At 43.8% G+C, this 18,694-nt stretch overlaps 1 protein-coding gene across 1 annotated transcript in view; it reads left to right on the top strand.

The window, feature by feature from the left end:
* The first annotated feature begins 3,477 nt into the window (after nucleotides 1-3,477).
* The window catches only part of LOC129845855 (otolith matrix protein OMM-64-like), an 18,221-nt gene continuing 3,004 nt past the window's right edge, over nucleotides 3,478-18,694 (top strand). The window contains exons 1-2 of the mRNA XM_055913781.1: nucleotides 3,478-4,055; nucleotides 4,329-4,476. Coding sequence (XP_055769756.1) covers nucleotides 3,478-4,055; nucleotides 4,329-4,476 — 726 coding nt within the window. The remainder of the gene's footprint in view (nucleotides 4,056-4,328; nucleotides 4,477-18,694) is intronic.

Here is an 18,694-nt window from a genome sequence, read left to right as displayed (position 1 = left end):
TAGCGGCCCCCCCCCCCCCCCCCCCCACTGAAAAACCAGTGCCGCGAAATTCAAAAAAAATATTTTTTTTAAATATTTAACTTTCACACATTAAAGTCCAATACAGCTAATGAAAGACACAGATCTTGTGAATCCAGTCAACATGTCCGATTTTTAAAATGTTTTACAGGGAAGACACAATATGTAAAGATGTACATCTATTACCTAAAAACACATTAGCATAATCCACCATCTTTTATTTGTCCACCAACACCAGTAGCCATCACCAATTCGGCTAAACTAAGATATTTATAGCCCCTAACCAAGAAAAAAACTCATCAGATGACAGTCTGATAACATATTTATGGTATGGGATAGGTTTTGTTAGAAAAAAGTGCATATTTCAGGTAGATGGCATAGGTTACAATTGCACCCACCGTCACAAATGGAATAGAAAAACTACTTAGAGCAACGTGTTTACCTACTTACTAATCATCAAACATTTCGTAAAAAACACAGCATACACGAATCTAAAGACACAGATCCTGTGAATACAGACAATATTTCAGATTTTCTAAGTGTCTTACAGCGAAAACACAATAAATCGTTATATTAGCATAGCACATAGCACATAGCAGCCCAGCATTGATTCTAGCCAAAGTGAGCGATAACGTCAACATCGCCAAAAATATATTAATTTTTTCACTAACCTTCTCAGAATTCTTCAGATGACACTCCTGTAACATCATATTACACAATCCATATAGAGTTTGATCGAAAACGTTTATATTTAGCCACCAAAATCATGGTTAGACAATGTGAAATGTAGCTCAGCTGGTCAGAAAATGTCCTTGCGCCACTTAGACAGTGATCTACTCTTATACATAAATACTCATAAACGTGACTAAAAAATATAGGGTGGACAGGGATTGATAGACAATTTAATTCTTAATACAATTGCGGAATTACATTTTTTAATTTATCCTTACTTTTCAATACAGTTTGCGCCAAGCGAAGCTACGTCAAAAAACATGGCGTCCTAAGCCACTAAAATGTTTCGACAGAAACACGATTTATCATAATAAAAATGTCCTACTATGAGCTGTTCTTCCATCAGTATCTTGGGCAAAGGATCCTTTCTTGGGAGTAATCGTCTTTTGGTGGAAAGCTGTCCTCTTGCCATGTGGAAATGCCAACTGCGTTCGGGATGAACTGAAAAGCGTGCCCGGCTATTCACATCGTTTCAAAAATAAATGTCCCAAAATCGCACTAAACGGATATAAATTGCTATAAAACGCTTTAAATTAACTACCTTATGATGTTTTTAACTCCTATAACGAGTGAAAAGATGACCGGAGAAATATAACTAAACTAACGCTTGGAACAGGAGCGGCTCGGTGTCCTCCACGCGCGTTACGCACCAAGAAAAGACTTGCTAGCTACAGCGTTTTTTCATTTGTAGTGCCTGTGAACGCGCAATCGACCCCATTGGAATCGTCATCACGTAAAGGCATCCAGGGGAAGACGTAAGAAGTGTCCGTATAGTCATAGCAATAACAGTGCCCTTTTAACTGACTTCAGAACAGTGGCCAACATTTCTGAAATCTGACTCCATGTCAGGGAAATTGCTGTAGAATGGGCTCTGTTCCACTTAGAGACAAAATTTCAACTCCTATAGAAACTATAGACTGTTTTCTATCCAATAATAATAATAATATGCATATTGTACGATCAAGGATTTTGTGGGAAGCCGTTTCAAAAATTACCCAATTAGCATAAATAGTCTCAACAGCGCCCCCATCCTCAACAGGTTAAACTAACAGTGCGTTAACCTTGAGCCATTGAAAATAAAAATTGAAAGAAGAGACCCAAGGAAAGAATCAAGAAAATAAGGAAGGACAGAGCCCTCCACACAGCCTCTCAACTACAAAACACTTCAAGCATGCACTGAGAGAGAGAGAGAGAGAGAGAGAGAGAGAGAGAGAGAGAGAGAGAGAGAGAGAGAGAGAGAGAGAGAGAGAGAGAGAGAGAGAGAGAGAGAGAGAGAGAGAGAGAGAGAGAGAGAGAGAGACAGCAGAGAGAGAGAGAGGGAGAGAGGGAGAGAGAGAGAGAGAGAGAGAGAGAGAGAGAGAGAGAGAGAGAGAGAGAGAGAGAGAGAGAGAGAGAGACAGCAGAGAGAGAGAGAGATCTCCTTGCCCCATCACCTTCTCAACATCAACCCCACTGACACAGTTCCCTAGTCGTCTCCCCTCCAAAACCAGACGTCTGTTTGGCAAAACACCCGTTTAGGTCTTCCATTTACACCTCCAGCATTACTCACAGACAGACGCAGAGAAACACAAACAGACACAGGAGCCATGCAACCTACTGCCAACCTCCAGCATTACACTCACAAACAGAAAGAGGAGCCAGCAGCTGGAGGGCAGGGGAACACAGATTTAGACCTTACAACTTACACATCATGGGAAGAGTGAGTATGAGTTTAGAGAAGCAGAGGGAGAGAGAGAGAGCGATAAAGAGAGAGAAAGAGTTGGTGAAAGAGAAAAGAGAGAAGGAAAGAGAGGAATAGAGAAAGAGGAAAAAGAAGGAAAGTGAAGCGAAAGAGATAAGGAGAGCAAGGAGAGGAAGAGGAAGATGAAGAATTAAAGATAGTGAGATGGAGGTAAGAGAACATGAGAGACAGACTAAAGGGGTAGAGAATGAGATGGAGGTTAGAGAACACGAGTGACAGAGAGAGGAGGAGAGGAAAAGAGAGGAAGGAAGAAAGTGGAGGACAGCACAGTAGTAAATTTCCAGTGTCGGTAATGAGAGCTCCTGTCTCTCCGGTGAAGGAGGGATGGAGGGAGAGACGGAGGGATAGAGAGTGTTAATGAGAAAGTTGAAGGTCGTAAATTGTGGGTGATGACGGCTGCGGGGAAGACATCAAACACCGTTAAAAAAGAAGGGAAGGAGAAAAAGGAGGGAGGGAGAGGCAGATGAGAGGAGGATGAGTACGGGCAGCTGACCTCGTTACAGGCCAATTCCTAAACAGCCAATAGTATCTCTCTAATTCTCTTTTCTCTCTCTCTCTCTCTCTCTCTCTCTCTGTCTGTTATATGGTGGTGAAAAACTGTCAGGATGAAATCTGAATTACAAATGAGGCGGGAATATGCCAGGGGCAAAAGCGGAGGAGAGGAGAATCAAAGGAGAAGGAGATGGAGGAGAGAGAAGGGAAAGAGCGATGCAGGGAGAGATGGAGAGAGGTGAAAATGAAAAGAGAGAGAGAGAGAGAGAGAGAGAGGAGAGAAAGCTGGTTGGATGAATGGATTGACAGACGGGAGATCGGAAAGAAAGAGAGATTTAGTTGAATGGTTGTGGTCTCTGTGGTCAGGTAAAGATGGACACCCCTCTGTTTTGTTCCACTGGGGTACATGTAACGGATGTGAAATGGCTAGCTAGTTAGCGGTGGTGCGCGCTAATAGCGTTTCAATCGATTACGTCACCAGCCCTGTGAGTGACATGGAGAGTCCTATATCAATCAGTCCCAATACCAGCCCTGAGAGTGACATGGAGAGTCCTATATCAAACTGTCCCAATACCAGCCCTGAGAGTGACATGGTGAGTCCTATATCAAACTGTCCCAATACCAGCCCTGAGAGTGACATGGAGAGTCCTATATCAAACTGTCCTAATACCAGCCCTGAGAGTGACATGGTGAGTCCTATATCAGTCTGTCCCAATACCAGCCCTGAGAGTGACATGGAGAGTCCTATATCAAACTGTCCCAATACCAGCCCTGAGAGTGACATGGAGAGTCCTATATCAAACTGTCCCAATACCAGCCCTGAGAGTGACATGGAGAGTCCTATATCAAACTGTCCTAATACCAGCCCTGAGAGTGATATGGAGAGTCCTATATTAAACTGTCCCAATACCAGCCCTGAGAGTGACATGGAGAGTCCTATATCAAACTGTCCTAATACCAGCCCTGAGAGTGACATGGAGAGTCCTATATCAAACTGTCCCAATACCAGCCCTGAGAGTGACATGGAGAGTCCTATATCAAACTGTCCTAATACCAGCCCTGAGAGTGATATGTAGAGTCCTATATCAAACTGTCCTAATACCAGCCCTGAGAGTGACATGGAGAGTCCTATATCAAACTGTCCTAATACCAGCCCTGAGAGTGACATGGAGAGTCCTATATCAAACTGTCCCAATACCATCCATGAGAGTGACATGGAGAGTCCTATATCAAACTGTCCCAATACCAGCCCTGAGAGTGACATGGTGAATCCTATATCAAACTGTCCCAATACCAGCCCTGAGAGTGACATGTAAAGTCCTATATGAATCTGTCCCAATACCAGCCCTGAGAGTGACATGGAGAGTTCTATATCAGTCTGTCCCAATACCAGCCCTGAGAGTGACATGGAGAGTCCTATATCAAACTGTCCCAATACCAGCCCTGAGAGTGACATGGAGAGTCCTATATCAAACTGTCCCAATACCAGCCCTGTGAGTGACATAGAGAGTCCTATATCAATCTGTCCCAATACCAGCCCTGAGAGTGACATGGAGAGTCCAAACTGTACCGAGCAACGTTTCCTTCCTCAAATAGAGGATTAGTATTCAAGCATTTAAAGATACCAGAAGGGCTCACGCCACTTCAGAACATCATGTGCTAAGACTCAGCTTTGAGGAGCGGGAGAAATTAATGCTATCTAAAGCAGGGTTATGATCCACAGAGAAGAGATGGAGGGAGGGAAGGAAGGAAGGAAGGAAGGGAGAGAGGGAGGGAGGGAGGGAGGGAGGGAGGGAGGGAGGGAGGGAGGGAGGGAAGGAAGGAAGGAAGGAAGGAAGGAAGGAAGGAAGGAAGGGAGGGAGGGAAAGAGGGAGGGAGGGAGGGAGGGAGGGAAGGAGGGAGAGAGGACTGAATAGTAAATCTAGAAGGGTAGATGAAGAGAGGAGAAGAAGAGAGGAGAAGAAGAGAGAGGAGAAGAGAGAGAAGAAGAGAGAGGGATGAAGAGAGGAGAAGAAGAGAGAGGAGAAGAGGAGAGGAGAAGAAGAGAGGAGAAGAGAGAGGGATGAAGAGAGGAGAAGAAGAGAGGAGAAGAATGGAGATGAGAAGAAGAGAGGAGAAGAAGAGAGAGGAGAAGAAGAGAGGAGAAGAAGAGAGAGAAGAAGAGAGAGGAGAAGAAGAGAGGAGAAGAAGAGAGAGGAGAAGAGAGAGAAGAAGAGAGAGAAGAAGAGAGAGGGATGAAGAGAGGAGAAGAAGAGAGAGGAGAAGAGAGAGGAGAAGAGAGAGGGATGAAGAGAGGAGAAGAAGAGAGAGGAGAAGAAGAGAGGAGAAGAAGAGAGGAGAATAAGAGAGCGGAGAAGAGAGAGAAGAAGAGAGAGGGATGAAGAGAGGAGAAGAAGAGAGAGGAGAAGAAGAGAGGAGAAGAAGAGAGAGAAGAAGAGAGCGGGATGAAGAGAGGAGAAGAAGAGAGGAGAAGAAGAGAGGAGAAGAAGCGAGAGGAGAAGAGGAGAGGAGAAGAAGAGAGAGTAGAAGAGGAGAGGAGAAGAAGAGAGGAGAAGAGAGAGGAGAAGAAGAAAGGAGAAGAAGAGAGGAGAAGAAGAGAGAGGGATGAAGAGAGGAGAAGAAGAGAGGAGAAGAAGAGAGGAGAAGAGAGAGGAGAAGAAGAAAGAGGAAATGAGAGAAAGAGAGGGAGTGTTAAATTTGTTGACTTCCTGAATACCCTACATTTTGTGCCTCTACTGGTTCCTTGATTAATTAATTGACTAAGTGAATATCTGGTGTAGACAGGTATTTGTTTTGTCGTTTCTATTCCCGTTGATAACAGAAAACCAGATTATGATGATTCTGGTACAGCGTAGAGCCACCATGCAGCTCAGACAGAAGCCGAGGAGGGGCAGGGAAAGTGTTGCGTGTGAGGGATGATTGGGAGAGGATTTGTCTGTGTGGCATGGTCGGTGTTCGGACTCTCCTCCTCCAGCGTCCACTCCTCTCCTCTCTCTCTCTCCATCCCTCCTCTCCTCTTCTCTCTCCATCCCTCCTCTCCTCTTCTCTCTCCATCCCTCCTCTCCTCATCACTCCTCTCCTCTCTCTCCATCACTTCTCTCCTCATCACTCCTCTCTCTCCATCACTCCTCTCCTCTCTCTCTCCATCACTCCTCTCCTCATCACTCCTCTCTCGCTCCATCACTCCTCTCCTCCTCCAGCATCCACTCCTCTCCTCTCGCTCTCTCCCCATCACTCCTCTCCTCTCTCTCTCTCCCCATCACTCCTCTCCTCTCGCTCTCTCCCCATCAATCCTCTCCTCTCTCTCTTCATCACTCCTCTCTTCTCTCTCTCTCATCACTCCTCTCCTCTCTCTCTCTCTCCATCACTCCTCTCCTCATCACTCCTCTCTCTCTCCATCACTCCTCTCTTCTCTCTCTCTCCATCACTCCTCTCTTCTCTCTCTCTCCATCACTCCTCTCTTCTCTCTCTCTCCATCACTCCTCTCCTCTCTCTCTCTCCATCACTCCTCTCCTCATCACTCCTCTCCTCATCACTCCTCTCTCTCTCCATCACTCCTCTCTTCTCTCTCTCTCCATCACTCCTCTCTTCTCTCTCTCTTCATCACTCCTCTCTTCTCTCTCTCTCTCCATCACTCCTCTCCTCATCACTCCTCTCTCTCTCCATCACTCCTCTCCTCCTACAATGTCCTCTCCTATCTCGCTCCATCATTGTATACTTCTAAGGAAACACTTTTCCTCTCTTTCTAAAGTTAGTTAGTGGCCATAAAGAGAACTGATGAGGGCTGTTGAGCTGTGGCAGTTGTGTAGAACTAAAGAAAGGGCTCACGACAAGAGGTTAGAAAGGAGAGGAGGGGAGGGTGGCGTATGGCATAGTCTCCATAGGTTGAGGGTTGGTGGCTGGGGGAGACAGAAGGGAGAGTGGGGATGCCGAGCAAGGACCGTGTCTAGGGAAGGCTAAGAATGAAGGGAAGGAGAGATGCCTAAGGTGGAGGCTGATGGTGTAGTCACGTAGTGGGCAGTCCATCAGCCTCTCTATCTGGTGACAGCCCAGGTTCCTAGCCCTGCTCCTTCCCTGGTGCTGCCAGCCCCTGTAATTTCCCCCAGGGGTATAAATCGTCTGTTTATGGGCCTGGAGGAGCCTGGCGGACGCTCAGATGGATTACTGAAGGACCATATAACTCAGGACCAGGCAGACAGGACACTGCTGCCTGAGGGACGGCTGATCACAGCCACAAAACAGAGGCAGGCAGCCAGCGAGATAGAGGATGATGGGACTATAACAGGAGGAAGGGTGGCCTCTCCGCCCGCTGACGCCATCCAGTCATAGCTCATCACCCTGGAACCTTCTTTGTGGATCTCTCTCTCTCTCTCTCCCTTTCTCTCTCTTTCTGTCTCTCTCTCTCCTTCTCTCTGTCTGTCTCTCTCTCTCTCTCTCCTTCTCTCTGTCTCTCTCTCTCTCTTTCCTTTTCTGTCTCTCTCTCTGTCTCTCTCGCTCTCTCTCCTTCTCTCTGTCTCTCTCTCTCTCTCTCTCTCTTTCTCTCTCTCTCTCTCTCTCTCTCTCTCTCTCTCTCTCTCTCTCTCTCTCTCTCAATTCAATTCCATTCAATTCAATTGACTTTATTGACATGGTAGGTTCGTTATTACTTACATTGTCAAAGTATACATATCGAAAAATCAAAATCAAATATATATGTATATATATACAAAATATATATATATTTATATATAAATAAATGGTGGGACCAACAGCAATAATAACAGTAGTAGTGGACATGGGATTACCATTAACAACAACTACAACAACAATATTAATCAGAACAACAATACATTAAAGCAACAGTAGTAGACCAGTGTCAATATGACTTGAGAAGACATATGACCTGGTATGAAAGACAAAACAAAACTAAGCTAAATGGGAAATATTATCAATATTACTTTGCATTTTTCACTGGCTGTCCCTCAGGTTGTGGCAGGAGGACACATATTTGGCTGCCAAAACTGCACATTTTGGCTTTTCACCCAATAAATATTTGATTTTTTCTTCATCTTTTATAGTTTCAAATTCTTTGTATTGAGTTATAATTTTGGGAAAGAAATATGCTCTTAGGTCTGAGTATTTGTCACAGTGTAGTAGGAAATGCACCTCTGTCTCTACCTCTCCTCTGGAGCAGAGTGAGCACAGCCTGTCCTCTCTGGGCAGCCAGGTTTGTCTGTGACGACCGGTCTCTATAGCCAGACGGTGCTCACTGAGTCTGTACCTAGTCAATGTTTTCCTCAGTTTTCTATCAGTCACAGTGGTCAGATAGTCTGCCACCATGTACTGTCTGTTTAGAGCCAAATAGCATTGAAGTTTACTTTGATTTTTTGTGGTGTCTTTCCAATAGGTTATATATTTTTCTTTTTGTTTTGTGATGATTTGGTTGGGCCAGATTTTCTGAGGGCTGTCCCGAGGCTCTATGGGGTTGGTTTGGGTTGGTGAACTGAGCCTCAGAACCAGCTGGCTGAGGGGACTCTTCTCTGGTTTCATCTCTTGACATTGTAGAGCTGTGTGATGGAATGTTTTAGGGTCACTTGTTTTTAGATGGTTGTAAAATTTGATGGCTCTTTTTTCTATTCGAATGAGGAGGGGGTATTGGCCCAATTCTGCCCTACATGCGTTATTTGGAGTTTTTCTTTGTACTTGCAATACAGTCTTGCAAAACTCTGCATGCAATATTTCAGTTGGATGTTTGTCCCATTTAGTGAATTCATTATTAGAGAGTGGACCCCATACTTCACTGCCATATAGAGCAATTGGTTCTATAACTGATTGAAAAATTTTGAGCCAGATTCTAATTGGAATTTCAATTTTGATGTTCCTTTTAATGGCATAGAATGCTCTTCTTGCTTTGTCTCTCAGCTCATTCACAGCCATGTGAAAGCTACCTGTGTTGCTCATATTTAGTCCTAGATATGTGTAGTTTTTGGTGTGTTCTAATAGAACTGTGTCCAAATAGAATTTATATTTGTCATCCTTATTTCCCCACCTTTTTTGGAATATCATTATATTTGTTTTTTTTAGGTTAACGGTCAGAGCCCAGGTCTGACAGAACCTGTGAAGACGATCTAGGTGCTGCTGTAACCCCTCTTTAGTGGGAGACAGCAGCACCAGGTCATCTGCGTACAGCAGACACTTGATTTCAGTGTTTTGTAGGGTGATACCAGGTGCTGCCGATTCTTCTAATGTTTTTGCCAATTCATTAATGTAGATGTTAAATAATGTTGGACTTATTGGGCAGCCCTGTTTCACTCCCCGCCCCTGAGAGAAGAAGTCTGTTTGCTTGTTGCCAATTTTAACCGCACATTTGTTTTTAGTGTACATTGATTTAATAAAATCATATGTTTTCCCTCCAATACCACTTTCTATTAGTTTATAAAAAAGACCTTCGTGCCAAATTGAATCAAATGCTTTCTTGAAATCTACAAAACACGAGTAGATTTTGCCTTTGTTTTGGTTAACTTGTTTATCAATTAGAGTGTGGAGGGTGTAAATGTGGTCTGTTGTACGATAATTTTTCAGAAATCCAATCTGGCTTCTGCTCAGGACGTTGTGTTCGTCAAGGAAATGATGTAGTCTGCTATTTATAATACTGCAGAGAATTTTCCCCAAGTTGCTGTTAACGTAAATTCCTCTGTAATTATTTGGGTCAAATTTGTCTCCATTTTTATAGATTGGTGTGATCAATCCCTGGTTCCAAATATCGGGGAAAATACCTGCAGTGAGGATAATGTTGAAGAGTTTGAGTATAGCCAATTTGAATTTGTGGTCTGTATATTTGATCATTTCATTTAAAATACCATCAGCACCACAGGCCTTTTTGGGTTGGAGATTGCATAGTTTTTCCAATAATTCTTCTTCTGTAATTGGGGTATCTACAGGATTCTGATAGTCTTTGACTGCTAATTCAAGGATTTGTAATTTTTCTTGTATATCTTTTTGTTCTGGGCTCTTTGTTATATTGCTGTAGAGGTTTGCAAAGTGATTTCTCCACATATCCCCATTTTGGATAGCCAATTCCTCATGATGAGGTTTGTTTAATTTATTCCAATTCTCCCAGAAGTGGTTTGATTCTATGGATTCCTCAATTCCATCCAGCTGATTTCTAATGTGCTGTTCCTTTTTTGTTCTTAGGGTGCGTTTGTATTGCTTCAGTGTTTCCCCATATTGAAGGCGTATATTTTTGTTGTCTGGTTCTCTGTGTTTTTGATTAGATATATTTCTCAATGACTTTCTTAGATTTTTGCAATCATTATCAAACCATTTTTCATTATCTGTTATTTTTGGTTTGCTCTTATGCTTCTTTAGATTAGCCAAGGAGGCTAATTTGTCAAATATAAAGTTTATGTTTCTAACGGCCAAATTTACACCTTCATTGCTGAAGGAGAATGTTAAGGCTAAAAAGTTGTCCAGGAGAGATTGTATTTTTTGGCTACTAATTGCTTTTTGGTAGATGTCTGTACTGTTTGCACTCCATCTATAGGCTTGTTTAGTACCATGTAATTTATTGGGCCGTGATGCTTCATGGTTGGGTTCTGCTCTTCTCAGATACACTGTGATTTTACTGTGGTCTGAGAGAGGTGTTAGTGGGCTGACTGTGAAGGCTCTGAGAGACTCTGGGTTTAGGTCGGTGAGGAAGTAGTCTACAGTGCTGCTGCCAAGGGATGAGCTGTAGGTGTACCTACCAAAAGAGTCTCCTCTCAGCCTGCCATTGACTATGTACAGACCCAGTGTTCGACAGAGCCTCAGGAGCTGTACTCCGTTTTTGTTTTTCACTTTGTCATAGTTGTTTCTGTGGGGGTATGTGGGGAGGGAAAGGTTATTGCTTCCTGGTAGGTGTTTATCCCCATGACTGTTAATAGTGTCTTGTTCTTCTGCTGTTCTAGCATTCAGGTCTCCACAGACCAGTACGTTGCCTTGGGCCTGAAAGTGACTAATCTCTCCCTCTAGAATAGAGAAGCTCTCTTCATTGAAGTAGGGTGACTCTGAGGGGGGAATGTATGTGGCACAGAGGAAGACGTTTTTATCTGTCAAGATAGCCTCCTTGTTGATTTTTAACCAGATAAAGAATTCTCCTGTTTTGATCAATTCGATTGAATTAATTAGTTCAGATTTATACCATATTAACATTCCCCCTGAGTCTCTGCCCTGTTTGATTCCTTTTAATTTAGTGGATGGTATGATTATCTCCCTATAACCTAGTGGACAGCCAGTGGAAACATCACCTCTGCACCATGTTTCCTGTAGTACTACAATATCAACATCATCAATTTCTTTCAGGAAGTCTGGGTTTCTGCTCTTTAGCCCAAAAGCAGAGGACTTCAATCCTTGTAAATTCCAACATGCAACGTAAAAAGACTTCATAACTTTTTTTTTTCTCTCTCTTTTCTTTACCTTTCAAAATGAGACAAACATTCACAATCCAAGAAGAACCATTAACAGGATTTTTCAATTAAAGTAAACTATTATTTTGCAAATGTGATTTGTTTATCATTTAAGATGATGACACAAGAATTTGTGTCATGCTACTTGGGTGGGTGTAGTGTGAGGATGGTGGTGTTCTTGTGCTCATCTTACCATGACCCTCGGCCTATCACATGTGAGCATAGTAGACTCAGCATTTGTTTAATGTCACTCATTTGGTTGGTGGGGGCTGGGCCAGTTGCTCCTCTCACAGCCTGTGCGTCTCTCTCTCTCTCTCTCTCTCTCTCTCTCTCTCTCTCTCTGTCTCTCTCTCTGTCTGTCTCTCTCTCTCTCTCTCTGTCTGTCTCTCTCTCTCTGTCTCTCTCTCTCTCTCTCTCAATTCAATTCAATTCAATTTGCTTTATTGGCATGACGTAACAATGTACATATTGCCAAAGCTTATTTACAATATAAAAATGAGAATCAAAATGGTCAACGGGACAACAGTAACAACAATAACTAAGTGTCAAAATAACCATACATTCAACAATAACAATAAACATACAGTAGAGTACATGTGCAGGTTGATTGGTCTGTCAGACACTGTCCCTCAACTTATGGCAGGCAGCAATGTAGTGCGCTGCCAACCCACAGCTCTCTGCGTCCTCCCCCAACAGGACGGGTAGCCTATCCTCATCAGAGAGGTCTTTGAAACCTTGAATAAGAGTTTCAAATTTGGGGAAATGACACTCTCTAATTGTTTTATATTTTTGACATTTTGTCAGGAAATGCAGCTCCGTCTCAAGTTCTGCTGTTGTGCAGTGGTTGCACAGCCTTTCCTCTACAGGGAGCCAGGTTTTCCTGTGTCTACCCTTCTCAATGGCAAGGCTGTGCTCACTGAGCCTGTACTTTGTCAAGGTTTTTCTAAGGTTTTGATCAGTAACCATAGTCAAATAGTTAGCCATGGTGTACTGTCGATTTAGGGCCAGATAGCACTGCATTTTGCTCTGTGCTTGTGCTTGTGTTTCCCAATAAGCAATGTAGTTTTGTTTTGACTGTGTTGTAATTTGGTTTATTCTGATTGATTGGATGTTCTGGTCCTGAGGCTTCAGTGTGTTAGTAGAACAGGTTTGTGAACTCAGCCCCAGGACCAGCTGGATGAGGGGACTCTTTTCTTTGCTCAGCTCTTGGTATTGCAGGGCTTGGTAGTGATATGAGAGGGGGTCACTGTATTTTAGATGTTTCCAAAACTTAATTGCTCTTTTTTGAGTTTTTATTATTAGTGGATATTTGCCTAATTCTGCCCTGCATGCATTGTTTGTAGTTTTCCTCTGGACATGTAGGAGAATCTTACAGAACTCTGCATGCAGGGTTTCAATGGGATGTTTGTCCCATTTGATGAAATCTTGTTTTGCAAGTGGACCCCACACCTCGCTGCCATAAAGTGCAATTGGTTCAATGACATATTCAATTAGTTTTAGCCAGATTTTAATAGGTATTTCAATTTGAATTTGCTTTTTAATTGCGTAGAATGCCCTGCGTGCTTTCTCTCTCAGTTCATTCACTGCCTCATTAAGGTGTCCAGTTGAGCTTATTTTTAAACCTAAGTAATTGTAGTGTGTGCAGTACTCTATATATTTTGTACCAATTGAGAACTTTGGTCTAATTCCCTGAGATCTGGATCTTCTCTGGAAAATCATTATTTTAGTCTTTTTGGGGTTTACTGCCAGGGCCCAGGTCTGGCAGTACTGCTCTAGCAGATCCAGGCTCTGCTGTAGGCCATGTGCTGTGGGTGACAACAGGCATAGGTCATCTGCGAAGAGTAGGCATTTAACCTCTGAATTATGGAGACTAACACCAGGGGCTGAGGATTTATCTAGAATAGTGGCCAATTCGTTGATGTAAATATTGAAGAGTGCAGGGCTCAGATTACAACCCTGACGAAGGCCCCGCCCCTGGTTAAAGAATTCTGTTCTTTTCTTGCCAATTTTAATGCTGCACGTATTGCCAGTATACATTGATTTAATTATGTCATATGTTTTACCCCCTACACCACTTTCAATAACTTTGTAGAACAGTCCTGTGTGCCAAATAGAATCAAATGCTTTTTGGAAGTCGATAAAGCAAGCGTATATTTTGGTATTATTTTGGTGGACATGTTTACCTATCAGGGTGTGTAGGGTGTAAATATGATCGGTCGTGCGATGTTTTGGTATAAATCCAATTTGGCTTTTACTCAAGACATTGTGCTTATTAAGGAAGTTTAGAACTCTTACATTTATAATACTACAGAAAACCTTCCCCAGGTTACTGTTCACACAAATGCCTCTGTAATTGTTAGGGTCAAATTTGTCTCCGTTTTTAAAGATTGGGGTTATGAGTCCTTGATTCCAGATGTCAGGGAAATAACCTACACTCAGGATCAAATTAAACAGTTTTAATATGGCCAATTGAAATTTTGCACTAGTGAGTTTGAGCATCTCATTTAGGATGCCATCAGGTCCGCATGCCTTTTTAAATTTGAGAGCCTGAAGTTTCTTATAGAGCTCCTGGTCAGTAATTGGGGAGTCCAGTGGATTTTGGTTGTCCTTTATAGCTTTTTCTAATCCATTCAACTTCTCATGAATTTGGCGTTGTTCTGCGTTTGTGTCAATTTGAACGGTGTTGTAGAGTGTTTTAAAATGGGTTGTCCATATGTCACCATTTTGTATCGCTAATTCCTCTTGTTTAGATTTCTTTAATTTTTTCCAATTTTGCCAGAAGTTGTTTGTGTTTATGGACTCCTCGATTAGCATTAGCCTCGATCTCTCTCTCTCTCTCTCTCTCTCTGTCTCTCTCTCTCTCTCTCTCTCTGTGTGTCTCTCTCTATCTCTCTCTCTCTGTCTATCTCTCTCTCTGTCTCTCTCTCTCTCTCTCTCTCTCTCTGTCTCTCTCTCTCTGTCTCTCTCTCTCTCTCTGTCTCTCTCTCTGGAAACAGAAGCGCTTAGACATAATTCAGGTTGTTCTCAGCAGCTCTTTGATACAACAGGAGTCTGTTGGGCTGCTCCTCTCAGCTGGGTCTCTCTGGGGAGTCTATAACCACCTGGGATCCCCTCCCCTGACGTTCATGCTGTCATCTCATCCTTACTAGGTCACGATGTTTCTCTCCATCTATATACTTGTGTTTTTCCTTTCCTTCTCCAGCAGGCTTATGGAAACCAAGAGAACAACAGTGAAATGACTAAAACAAACTCCGTTGGAAACGGTTACTCTCATTCCTAAAGGTACAATCTGCGACAGTCTCCGTGTAATTTTGTCGCTATGTTAGTCTCCAATAGCTGTTCAATTTCCTACCGGCTTGCTGGACCGAAGCAAGAGAGGGGTCGTATCTCTATAGTGAGAGGGGTCGTATCTCTATAGTTAGAGAGGTCATATCTCTATAGTGAGAGGGGTTGTATCTCTATAGTGAGAGGGGTCGTATCTCTATAGTTAGAGAGGTCATATCTCTATAGTGAGAGGGGTTGTATCTCTATAGTGAGAGGGGTCATATTTCTATAGTGAGAGGGGTCGTATCTCTATAGTGAGAGGGGTCGTATCTCTATAGTGAGAGGGGTCGTATCTCTATAGTGAGAGGGGTCGTATCTCTATAGTGAGAGGGGTCGTATCTCTATAGTGAGAGGGGTCGTATCTCTATAGTGATAGGGGTCGTATCTCCATAGTGAGAGGGGTCATATCTCTATAGTGAGAGGGGTCGTATCTCTATAGTGAGAGGGGTTGTATCTCTATAGTGAGAGGGGTCGTATCTCTATAGTGAGAGGGGTCGTATCTCTATAGTGAGAGGGGTCGTAGTATCTCTATAGTGAGAGGGGTCGTATCTCTATAGTGAGAGGGGTCGTATCTCTATAGTGAGTGGGGTCGTATCTCTATAGTGAGAGGGGTCGTATCTCTATAGTGAGAGGGGTCATTACTCTAGTGAGAGGGGTCGTATCTCTTTAGTGAGAGGGGTCGTATCTCTATAGTGAGAGGGGTCGTTACTCTAGAGAGAGGGGTCGTATCTCTATAGTGAAAGGGGTCGTTGTATCTCTATAGTGAGAGGGGTCGTATCTCTATAGTGAGAGGGGTCGTATCTCTATAGTGAGTGGGGTCGTATCTCTATAGTGAGAGGGGTCGTTGTATCTCTATAGTGAGAGGGGTCGTATCTCTATAGTGAGAGTGGTTGTATCTCTATAGTGAGAGGGGTCGTATCTCTATAGTGAGAGGGGTCGTATCTCTATAGTGAGAGGGGTCATATCTCTATAGTGAGAGGGGTCGTTGTGTCTACACAGTGAGAGGGATCATTGTACCTCTATAGTGAGAGGGGTCGTATCTCTATAGTGAGAGGGGTCGTATCTCTATAGTGAGAGGGGTCGTATCTCTACAGTGAGAGGGGTCGTATCTCTATAGTGAGAGGGGTCGTTGTACCTCTATAGTGAGAGGGGTCGTATCTCTATAGTGAGAGGGGTCGTATCTCTATAGTGAGAGGGGTCGTATCTCTATAGTGAGAGGGGTCGTATCTCTATAGTGAGAGGGGTCGTTGTATCTCTATAGTGAGAGGGGTCGTTGTATCTCTATAGTGAGAGGGGTCGTATCTCTATAGTGAGAGGGGTCGTATCTCTACAGTGAGAGGGGTCGTATCTCTATAGTGAGAGGGGTCGTTGTATCTCTATAGTGAGAGGGGTCGTATCTCTATAGTGAGAGGGGTCGTATCTCTATAGTGAGAGGGGTCGTTGTATCTCTATAGTGAGAGGGGTTGTATCTCCATAGTGAGAGGGGTCGTTGTATCTCTATAGTGAGAGGGGTTGTATCTCTATAGTGAGAGGGGTCGTATCTCTATAATGAGAGGGGTCGTATCTCCATAGTGAGAGGTGTGGTATCTCTATAATGAGAGGGGTCGTATCTCTATAATGATAGGGGTCGTATCTCTATAGTGAGAGGGGTCGTTGTATCTCTATAGTGAGAGGGGTCGTTGTATCTCTATAGTGAGAGGGGTCGTTGTACCTCTATAGTGAGAGGGGTCGTATCTCTATAGTGAGAGGGGTCGTTGTACCTCTATAGTGAGAGGGGTCGTTGTATCTCTATAGTGAGAGGGGTCGTTGTACCTCTATAGTGAGAGGGGTCGTATCTCTATAGTGAGAGGGGTCGTTGTACCTCTATAGTGAGAGGGGTCGTTGTATCTCTATAGTGAGAGGGGTCGTATCTCTATAGTGAGAGGGGTCGTTGTACCTCTATAGTGAGAGGGGTCGTATCTCTATAGTGAGAGGGGTCGTTGTACCTCTATAGTGAGAGGGGTCGTATCTCTATAGTGAGAGGGGTCGTATCTCTATAGTGAGAGGGTTCGTATCTCTATAGTGAGAGGGGTCGTATCTCTATAGTGAGAGGGGTCGTTGTATCTCTATAGTGAGAGGGGTCGTTGTATCTCTATAGTGAGAGGGGTCGTATCTCTATAGTGAGAGGGGTCGTATCTCTATAGTGAGAGGGGTCGTATCTCTATAGTGAGAGGGGTCGTTGTATCTCTATAGTGAGAGGGGTCGTATCTCTATAGTGAGAGGGGTCGTATCTCTATAGTGAGAGGGGTCGTTGTATCTCTATAGTGAGAGGGGTTGTATCTCCATAGTGAGAGGGGTCGTTGTATCTCTATAGTGAGAGGGGTTGTATCTCTATAGTGAGAGGGGTCGTATCTCTATAATGAGAGGGGTCGTATCTCCATAGTGAGAGGTGTTGTATCTCTATAATGAGAGGGGTCGTATCTCTATAATGATAGGGGTCGTATCTCTATAGTGAGAGGGGTCGTATCTCTATAGTGAGAGGCGTCGTATCTCTATAGTGAGAGGGGTCGTATCTCTATAGTGAAAGGGGTCATATCTCTATAGTGAGAGGGGTCGTATCTCCATAGTGAGAGGGGTCGTTGTATCTCTATAGTGAGAGGGGTCGTATCTCTATAGTGAGAGGGGTAGTATCTCTATAGTGAAAGGGGTCGTAACTCTATAATGAGAGGGGTCTTATCTCTATAGTGAGAGGGGTTGTATCTCCACAGTGAGAGGGGTCGTATCTCCATAGTGAGAGGGGTCGTATCTCTATAGTGAGAGGGGTCGTATCTCTATAGTGAGAGGGGTCGTATCTCTATAGTGAGAGGGGTCGTATCTCTACAGTGAGAGGGGTCGTATCTCTACAGTGAGAGGGGTCGTATCTTTATAGTGAGAGGGGTCGTATCTCTATAGTGAGAGGGGTCGTATCTTTATAGTGAGAGGGGTCGTATCTCTATAGTGAGAGGGGTCGTATCTCTATAGTGAGAGGGGTCGTATCTCTATAGTGAGCGGGGTCGTTGTATCTCTATAGTGAGAGGGGTCGTATCTCTATAGTGAGAGGGGTCGTATCTCTATAGTGAGAGGGGTCGTATCTCTATAGTGAGAGGGGTCGTATCTCTACAGTGAGCGGGGTCGTATCTCTACAGTGAGCGGGGTCATATCTCTATAGTGAGAGGGGTCGTATCTCTATAGTGATAGGGGTCGTATCTCCATAGTGAGAGGGGTCATATCTCTATAGTGAGAGGGGTCGTATCTCTATAATGAGAGGGGTTGTATCTCCATAGTGAGAGGGGTCGTTGTATCTCTATAGTGAGAGGGGTTGTATCTCTATAGTGAGAGGGGTCGTATCTCTATAATGAGAGGGGTCGTATCTCCATAGTGAGAGGTGTTGTATCTCTATAATGAGAGGGGTCGTATCTCTATAATGATAGGGGTCGTATCTCTATAGTGAGAGGGGTCGTATCTCTATAGTGAGAGGGGTCGTATCTCTATAGTGAGAGGGGTCGTTGTATCTCTATAGTGAGAGGGGTCGTTGTACCTCTATAGTGAGAGGGGTCGTATCTCTATAGTGAGAGGGGTCGTTGTACCTCTATAGTGAGAGGGGTCGTATCTCTATAGTGAGAGGGGTCGTATCTCTATAGTGAGAGGGGTCGTTGTATCTCTATAGTGAGAGGGGTCGTTGTACCTCTATAGTGAGAGGGGTCGTATCTCTATAGTGAGAGGGGTCGTTGTACCTCTATAGTGAGAGGGGTCGTATCTCTATAGTGAGAGGGGTCGTATCTCTATAGTGAGAGGGGTCGTATCTCTATAGTGAGAGGGGTCGTTGTACCTCTATAGTGAGAGGGGTCGTATCTCTATAGTGAGAGGGGTCGTATCTCTATAGTGAGAGGGGTCGTATCTCTATAGTGAGAGGGGTCGTATCTCTATAGTGAGAGGGGTCGTTGTA

This window comes from Salvelinus fontinalis, unplaced genomic scaffold (genome assembly GCF_029448725.1).
Source record: "Salvelinus fontinalis isolate EN_2023a unplaced genomic scaffold, ASM2944872v1 scaffold_0386, whole genome shotgun sequence".
NCBI lineage: Eukaryota > Metazoa > Chordata > Actinopteri > Salmoniformes > Salmonidae > Salvelinus > Salvelinus fontinalis.
Note: the sequence above shows the minus strand (reverse complement) of the source record. Positions and strands in the feature narration are given on the sequence as shown.